General features: G+C 41.2%; 1 protein-coding gene across 7 annotated transcripts in view; it reads right to left on the bottom strand.

Annotated features, from left to right (window-relative positions):
• The window catches only part of slmapa (sarcolemma associated protein a), a 45,611-nt gene extending 39,597 nt beyond the window's left edge, over positions 1-6,014 (bottom strand). For 4 of the 7 annotated variants that reach the window (XM_049022040.1, XM_049022037.1, XM_049022035.1 and 1 more), the window contains exon 1: positions 4,452-6,014. In XM_049022040.1, coding sequence (XP_048877997.1) covers positions 4,452-4,649 — 198 coding nt within the window. In that variant the 5' untranslated portion in view covers positions 4,650-6,014. The remainder of the gene's footprint in view (positions 1-4,451) is intronic. The other 3 variants (XM_049022041.1, XM_049022038.1, XM_049022039.1) reach the window with 1 other exon arrangement.
• Positions 6,015-9,188: the final 3,174 nt, after the last annotated feature.

The raw sequence follows: 9,188 nt of genomic DNA on the forward strand, positions 1-9,188 counted from the left end.
AACCCAGTAACTAACCAAGGGGACGTTTCCCAAACAATGAGTTTAATGCTAACGATGCATCGTACTACGGAAGTTCAAACTAACCAACATCCGAAGTACGACCGTTTCCCAAAACCGTCATACCCCAGTAATTTGAACCACTTCAGTTCTATCACTTCAGGACTATCGTACTTCAACCTACAATGGTTGATTGGTCAGACTCACGGTGAGTCGTACGCAAAAATTAAACTACTTTCACAGTCAGTCACGTACAAAAACTCGCAAGCTGTGTAATATCATATAAATATATAATAATCACATATATGTGTCATCAATTTATTCTGTCAGTCACATAACACCAATAATATGAAAAACTCAAATAGCAGTAGCTATCACAAAATGATGAGACGCTTCTTGGAGTGGTAAACAGAAGAACTGTTAGCTATGACACTGCATTTTGTGAAAGACGCTCCATCTGTAATTACGTTGATTGCAGTTCATTGTGTTTCAATCACACTACGAACACTTACAAATTCCTGGTCCAACGTACAGAATGTTAGTGGCTGACTGGAATAGACAGGTGCGTGTAATATCCAAACATCACAGACGTCATTTCCTGAGTAATAACGCATGGATTCCAATCTGACCACTGCAGTGTCATTCTGCTCTTCTATTATGACAATGACACCTGTGAGTGAATAAGGAGTACCTCATTAAAGTGCTGTAGTCTTTTCTAAGGCGACTGTTGTCCCTCTGAAGTTGTGTGTAATGAAGAAACTGCACAACATCCAATGGTCTGGATAGGGCTACAAACACACATGTACACATGCAAGGGATAATGATTTATTATTATTTTGGGGTTTTATTCTTTTCTTTTTATTTTAATGTTTTATTATTTTTCTCTGATTTTTTACTTTATGTGGCAAAGTGTACCATATGGCACAATGACCACTGGGTACAACATCCTTTACCGAGTAACACACATTAACTGAATATGCTACTACAGGGGTGGGCAATCGTACCCAGAAAGGGCCAGTGGGTTTCCAGGTTTTTTTGGGATAACGATCAATTCGATCAGTTGTTCAAACCCACATGTATGAACTCTCCAGTTGATCAGTCCTCCACGTACTACTCTTAAGTAGTGAGTTGCAGCTACAAGCTGCATTCCTAACGGCCCTTTCTAGATAAAATTAGCCACTCTTGTGCTAATACAATACTTAGTAGTCTGAGAATTCTCCCTATTGCTCACTACAGACAGTTGGCGACTTGGTCGATCTAATGTACAATCATACTGTAATTATGACCAGAAACCCACACAACAATTATGTTTCAAAGTACATTTTCAGGCCACTTCACGTATGTGATCGTAGAGCTAAATTATTTCTTATTACGTATTAAAGATTATTACATCTCTTACTCGCACGGTGACTATACCCTTCTTAGACTGCATTTTCCACCATCGCTGACGTATTTACACGGAACTAATCTTCTAACTACAGCTTAAGAACTGCAGTTCGAACTACGCAACTAAACGACAGTGTTTGCGAATGTTCGGTCGAACTATGGTTTCAGGAAACACCTGCGTGGTACTTGCATAGCTCGAACCACACAAGTTGCTAAGATTAGACAACCTTCACGTACATACTAAGGGCAAATTTTACCAAGGGTTAGTCCAGCACTTCACCAATTAGTGACCAATTTACACTACAAAAAGACCTTACTGAAGTGAGTCACTACCCAAACAAGAGCAAATAATGAAGGATCAAACTAAGGAAAAACCAGAAAACCTTAGAGTAGCAACATGCACATGACCATATCCAAAAATCTTTGAATGCATTTTGAAATAACATAAGAAATTTACAAACGCGAGGAGGCCATTTGGCCCATCAAGCTCATTTGCGAAAAACTTAACTAATAGCTGAGTTCTTAAATTCTTATATAGCTCTGATTTCAAGGAACCCAGGGTTTCAGCTTGCGCTACACTAGTAGGAAAACTATTCCATACTCTAACTACACGCTGTGTAAAGAAGTGCTTCCTCAAAATGAGTTGAGGGAAATCTGCCCAAATGAATTACATACAAGATAACTTCCTTACATCATAATTATCATAAGTACAGCAAGGATTCCCATCCACCCCCAAGCTCATGCGCCAAAAAAGGAATAATTAGCTTAACCACAATTCATTATTGGTCAATTTTATGATGAGTTTAAAATCAGCACTTCTTATCTGGAGACACACACAGGAAGAATTCCTCACACACACAGTCTTGTAATATGCCATGGTTAGACTAGCTGGGCAGAAGAACAAGTTCATGCAAAAGCAGTTGTTAGCAAATTCAGAGGGGGGGAAAGTCAGGTATGTCTAGTTTTTGTCGAAGCAAGTACCCAACATGGTCAGTGATGGAACCTTTGCATCATTTTTAAGTGAGTCTATAAAATTCTCACTTGATTTGTGTAGAACTGATAATAGACAAACCTTCAGGCAGTTCCCACACGGAACATACCACCCTGAAAACTCCTTTCTCACATAGTCAGAAGCACACCTTGGTCATTCCATAGAAATGTTCATAATAATTTCACATTTCAAATCTGACTGCAGTGACTATCAACTTGTGGACAAGCTTAGAACAAATGTGTGGTTCATAATCACCCAACACCCCCCATTTCCCTTATTTACATAAACATAACCTAATTTCTATTGTTAATTCCCCAGTTCAGCCAATTGCTATTCAAAACAGCATCAGAATATCATTGCTTCCACTGAGTCTGGAGTGGTGGAAGAACAGCCATTTGTAAGGGAGAAAACGCAATGCCAGTGGAGAAAAATCATGTTTGATCAAGAATGGAAATAACAATCAATGAAACAACCAGATGTACATAAAAAGCATCACCAACAAAGGCAGGAAAGCCCAGGAGCAACAGCAGAGAATGTCTGCAGTTACTGAGAGAGATGTACATGCTTTCAGTTTGCACCGCAGCAAACTCACCAGTGTCTGTAAAATACAAGCCTTCCAGAATAATCCACACATGGACCTGAACTCTCCTAAACTTTCTGCAATTACAACCCAGACTCAAGGAATTGTACACCACCAGACAGTATAACATGAGATATTAAAATCATTTTTGGCTGAATTTTCTGTAGATGCTATGGGCAACCTGTTGCATGCAATTTTAAGCCTATATTACACAAATGAACCACAATTATATCATTACTTACTACAAAAGGCCTACAAAACATCATGTAAATAAACATGGCCCAGGAGGTAGAGTTCTCCAACCATGCTACCCAGGAAAGATTTGCGTTGAGACAACCTTGTCTGGAAAACCACCAGCACAAAATACAATGGCAACACAAGTTTTCACCTCAGCATAAGCGTTAATTCAAACAGTTATGTTAAAAGCTTCATAGCTTAATTATGCTAACAACTCCATTCCAGTTTATATCAATGTTAATATTACATTTGCACTACTGGAACACAATTTCTCAGATCACCGCTACAGCAGTAATTGCATTAAAAGCAACTGTACAGACTGAAAGCAACTAGGCATAAATAAAACACCAGTTAATTTAGTGGAGTGATTGGCGCTGATAAAAGAAAGAACTGGAAAGAAATCTACCCTTTCACATACTCCATCTTGCATGGATGATGTCGTCAGAGCATTTTCTATTAACCTTATTGTGTCGTTTAAACTAAGTTTTTAAAATGACAGACGCTAATATACCATCGCTACTTCACCAAATAAGGAGAAATGACAGTGGGTTATTTTACCTCCAAGATTAATGTCAAAATATGTGAGGTGGTGATTCCTACTCGAGAGAAGCTGAATCAAAGTTACGGGCACGTTTTGTCAAAAGCAAACTTTCCAAGACGAGACAGCCGAAACACAAGCTGGATCTTGATTGCATGCCATCGCATGTATGCACGACGCTCCACTGCCATGCATATAACCGAATATTTATGCGACTACCGCATTCAACACCCATACGGTTCGCTAGCAGAACCGGCTGGCCCTGGCAAACGAAAAAACGAAAAGCTCCACCACAGGGATTTGCTTCTCTTATCAAACATACCTCCGTAAGGTCACGTCAGACGTTAAAATGGAAGGCGGGTGGCTTTTATTTACATGAAAACGACTAGATTTGCTGGTACTGCAAGCAAAGACACTTCGGCTTTTTAACATTAAAAGCCAGCGATATTTACCAAACTATGCCGTGCAATCTGTCACCTTCGGTATTGTCTCTTCCTCCACCAGCCGGGACGAGGATTAACAAATGCCTAACTCGATGTCAAGACGCCCGACATTCCCTTATCAAAATGGCTCATGGTAAGAAAACAACTCGCAAGTCCCGTGATCTGCAGGTACCGCAATCCTGCATGTCACACACGCACCACGAAGCCGGTTCGTCCTGTTCCCTCCACCCAGAGATTTCCTTTAAATGTAGTTTTAAAAGAAAAATCAGAGACGCTCACCTTGCCCGTTTTATGGTCAAACCAGACCAGAGCGTGGTTCCTCGACAGCACCTTGCAGTCAAATGTGGCGTTATTCTGGGCCGGCCGGCAGCGCGCCACGGAGCGCCCGATCTTGACGGGCTCGTCAAGGTAGACATGGCGTTCCTGAAAGGGGTGTGAATTAGGGCGGCAGGTGAACACGGCCAACGCTGAAGGCATGGATGACGGCCTGGGAGCGGGACTCCAACCGAAAGACAAGGTTTCGTGATCCAGACTGGCAAACTTTTTTCCCGGATTTTCTTTTCGCCAATTAGAAGTAGTGATCAACCCGGCTAGCTAGTGCAGTAAGTAGCCGGTGATTTTTTTTTTCAGATCCGGATCCCACCTCCCCACAGATATAGCAGACCGAAAATAAACATTGACAACCACTATACGACATACCCTACTAGTAATGCTACGTGCTGGCCATGACCCTACCCAGTTAGATCCCCTTAACCAGCAGACACAGAGGCCACGCTACTAGCTCCCACAAACCGCAGCGCGCTACACCTCCACCTGGCTGGCTACACACTTCTGCTCCCCGGCTCTTAACGAGTGCTTAAGACACATCGACCGTCGACGTCCCTCCGAAAGAAATAGGACGAGAGCTGCTTAGATTAACCGACACTAGTAGTCTGGAGAGATGTAATAATTCTAAAATATTAACTTGTCAGCGACCTGTACGTGGGTCGGCGAATATACCTCCCCATGTAGCTAGCTCTACAGCTAGCCAGCGCTAGCGTTTCCCTCGCTTCGGCCCACTTCACACCCCTTATAGTTAATTACTGGACCGGTTGCGACCCAATGACACACAGTCACCGCCGGCTGCACATTTACATATAGGTTTCTGGCACTTTCCTCAAATTTCGAGACTCTGCCTCATAGATGACTACTCTTTGGTCTCTATTCAGCAACGTGCATTATTACAAAAAGTACACGTACTTCACAGTCCCAGTAAATTCACTTACCACTCCCCATGCCGAAACCCCCGTGCTAGCCAGCTAACTAAATATATCGTCCTACCGCAAAAAATCCAGCATCCGGCAGTTATTACGCCGGAACACGGGCAAACTCCCGAAATCACTCACTGCGTATCTCAAGCAGCCTCAAATTTTCTTAAAAGTTGCCAATATGTTGGCCAGCCAGGCCTATCAATAACCCAGAGTGGGAACCCGGTCCGTCTCACTCCCGCCTTTGGACGGCGGCTGAGGTCGTGGTCGAGCGGCGACGCCGTGAACTTTCTGACCCGAAAACCAAAACAGATCCGCTCCTTTTCTATTTTCCTGGGAAACGCGGAAAACCTAGACGCCTTCGCCGCAGCCACAACCGCCGCTCACTCCCCGACGATTTTACAACGCATTCCGTACTAAGCCATAGGCCACGTTGTTCCTATGAGGAGTAAACAAAATATCGGACGGGAAAAGAAAAATCAACCGGCCATAGATTATTGTCCACTCCGGTAAATTCGAGGACAAATCCGAACAGCTCGCCCTTCTCCACAAGCGACGGCCGCCATACTGGAAATGAAATACATACCGGGCTGCGACGCCGTGCTCGCGCTCGGGCACGCGAGGAGCACGGGGCGGTGCCCGTTTTGACACTGGCAGATCTTTGTCCAATCAAAGAACACGGTCGCGTGCTGCGCAGCCAATGCGCGCGGCGCCGCGACGCGTGCAAAATTTGCTCTGGTTGTCACTGAACTTCGGGGAAAGAGAGGAATTTAAAAATTACTGAACAAAAATATTCAAGGAAACATCCATTGCTAGATAGCAAAAAACACTAGGTGGTCGATTTTTCTACACCTACAACACCCTATAACATGACATGTATGGTATATTTCCCGAAACCTAGTTAGCTGTTAGCTTTCTAAACTAATTGTAGTAGTTTGGTGCAAGCAATAAAAGCATCTGTGCTTACTATATTCAGGTTCGACCAGTTAGGTACAGGCAATATTAAGCATCTGTGCCTAGCATGAGCTGCTGCTTTGTTATTGCAACGTTTAAACCCACCGCAGCCGAATACAGGCATTTCATGATTGAAGGGTAATACAAATTTAAGTGGCATAGTTCTTAAACTATTTCGTTTGAGCCACACAGTTTCTCCCTAAATAGCCTCACATTTCCTATGGGTAATTTTGAGACACAAAAAGGATTTAAAAGATTCAAGTGATTGTCAGACAGATAAGAGCAAAGAAGTCAGGAATGAAGAACCCCACCCACAAAGAGAAAGCCAGTGTGGTGCGGTGAAACGAATGTCTTACCAAATGAACTTCTCCTACTACTGTCTAATAATGTCTCCAGAAGGCTAATTTCTTGTGCTGTCAGTGGAATTGAGTAAGCTCATTTTAGAAACGTGCATAAATAACTATTCAAGACATGGATGATGATAGATATGTTTTTTTTTTTCGTTAAAGGGAGCAGCATTTCAGTCTAGAATCTCAGAAGGTTTAGTCCCTGAGCATGTCGTTCAGAAAAGTCTAACACGCAATATTGACCAATTTAGCTAAAGGATAGAAATGTTGGAGACCTAAAACAATATAAAGGTGTTTATTCATTTGCTCTAGATACATGTTTTTTAAAATTATTTTAGCTTAAAATAGACAAATACTAAGATGGACTAAAACGAAAACGTCTGGGAGGTTTTTTTTTTTTTTTACAATATATTTAATCGAATTTTTAATTTTAGGCAATTGTTTCTGTTTTAACAGTTGTTACTGATGTCTATATAATGGTATGATGCCTTTAAAAGTCCCTCATGTTTCACATTTTATGTTTGATGCATTTATATATAATGTTTTTCCCCACTGCATTTTTAATTCTGTTTAATGTTCTAATGCTCTATCCCGTGCAGCACAGGGCACAAGCCTAGGGTACACCCTGGACGGGATGGCATGTCATTGCTGGCTCAGTCATACACGTTCAGCAATTTGAGGCACCAGTTAGGATAGCTGCATGCTTTCGGGTGTCTTATTAAGAGGTATGGTTAGGGTCTTTGGTTTGGCATTCAAATATCGACACAAGCTGCCCCCAGTGAAATTGCTGCAGTATTTTGTTATGAGACCTTTAGCTCACCAAATTAACATACACTACTCCTCTTTATACCCCCGTACCATGCTTAGAAAAAGCAGTCTTTGTAGGAGGCACAGTGGCTCAGAAGTTAGTTTTGTCACCTTGTAGCTGCAGGCTTATGGATTTAATACATTCCCACATGTGTCCCTGTAGACCTTTCAGGTTCATTCGGTACCCATGTGTTTTTTATGGCTACTCTAATTTCGTCTCACAATCCAAAGATATGTTCCTAGATTTAGGTCTAATATGTCTGAATGACCTGCAGTCAGTGAATGCTTGTGTAGTTACCCTGTGTTTAACTGGTGTTCTCACCAGGTCAAACCTTACATCACATCTTCTGTTTCCAAAAGCTCTGGCCTGTAGCCGCATAATCACATAAGGATGATTAGATCATGAGTACCTATTGAAACACTGTCCAAACCCTCCTCAAAAAATATATATATACTGACACCATACTGACATTGGCTACACATCAAAGGCCTTTTCCAGAAACTCAGGCAATGTATGTTAGCAAAACAATACCTGTTTGTAACTGATTTGGCAGCTGTTACTAATTTACAGGAGGGCTGGTACTAAATCACATTAGATTTGCAGGAAATTACTGCAATCGTTGCAGCAAACTAGATCTGTCCTCTAGCAGTTTTATAGTGGTAGTGTAATGTTATGCATTCACAATATTTTCAAATCACATTAGCTTGCCAAGTTTCTACCGAAGCACTGTGGATATCTCGCATGTTACTTGTAACTGTTTCGTGTAATGTAAACTATTGATCGTTAAAAGTTAGTGTTTCTTATAATACATGCTCAAATTAGAGACATTTGACATATTAAATGCAATAACACATCATAGCAAAATTAATAATCAAGACACCAATGAATCAAAAACAAATTTACACACCAAATCATGAATGCAGACATAGATATGTTTGGTTGACTCATCATAAATGACAAATAAATAATACATGCCAAGGTCACACCTAGCATGGCACTTGCAAAAGATATAGCTGTTCTGTATTGTGACTTTAAAACAAAACATTGTGTGATAAAGTAAATTAGGAATTTTTTCAAATGCCAAAATTGACCTCCTGTTTTCTTATTGTATCACTGGATAAAATTGTCACCCCAGATAAAAATGTCAGCTAAGCAACAAAATAATGATGATGACACAATGGAAACATGGAATTACCACTGGCTTCTGCTGTGGCATTTCTTATTCAAGTGGAAAGCTTCAGTTGTACCATAAGTGCCCACCAGTCTCAGTAAATAGTATTGTCCAACATGGATACCTGGATGAAGTCTCTGTAGCTAATCATGCTAATTAATCATTTACGACTTTCTTAGCCTTCCTACGTGTTCAGTGCTTAGATCCAATGCTTTTACCACTGCAGGAATCACAGACACATTCGGACACTTAAAATGTCCTGATTCGTTCTGTCCCATTAGTTTATAGTACAGTTTCTGCTTCTCCTTATTGTCCAAACCTCCTTTCTTTGACATTTACTTTGTGGTCTCAGTTTTAGCAACAATCAACTGCTGGTCATCCTTCCTGTTTATGTAAAAGATTTCACATGATATTTCTGTCAACTTTGTAACAGTCATTTAGAGGGGAAAAATGGAACCTCTGTCTTTATCCACAATGATGAGGATGCTC

This window comes from Brienomyrus brachyistius, chromosome 8, assembly GCF_023856365.1.
Source record: "Brienomyrus brachyistius isolate T26 chromosome 8, BBRACH_0.4, whole genome shotgun sequence".
NCBI classification, from domain to species: Eukaryota; Metazoa; Chordata; class Actinopteri; order Osteoglossiformes; family Mormyridae; genus Brienomyrus; species Brienomyrus brachyistius.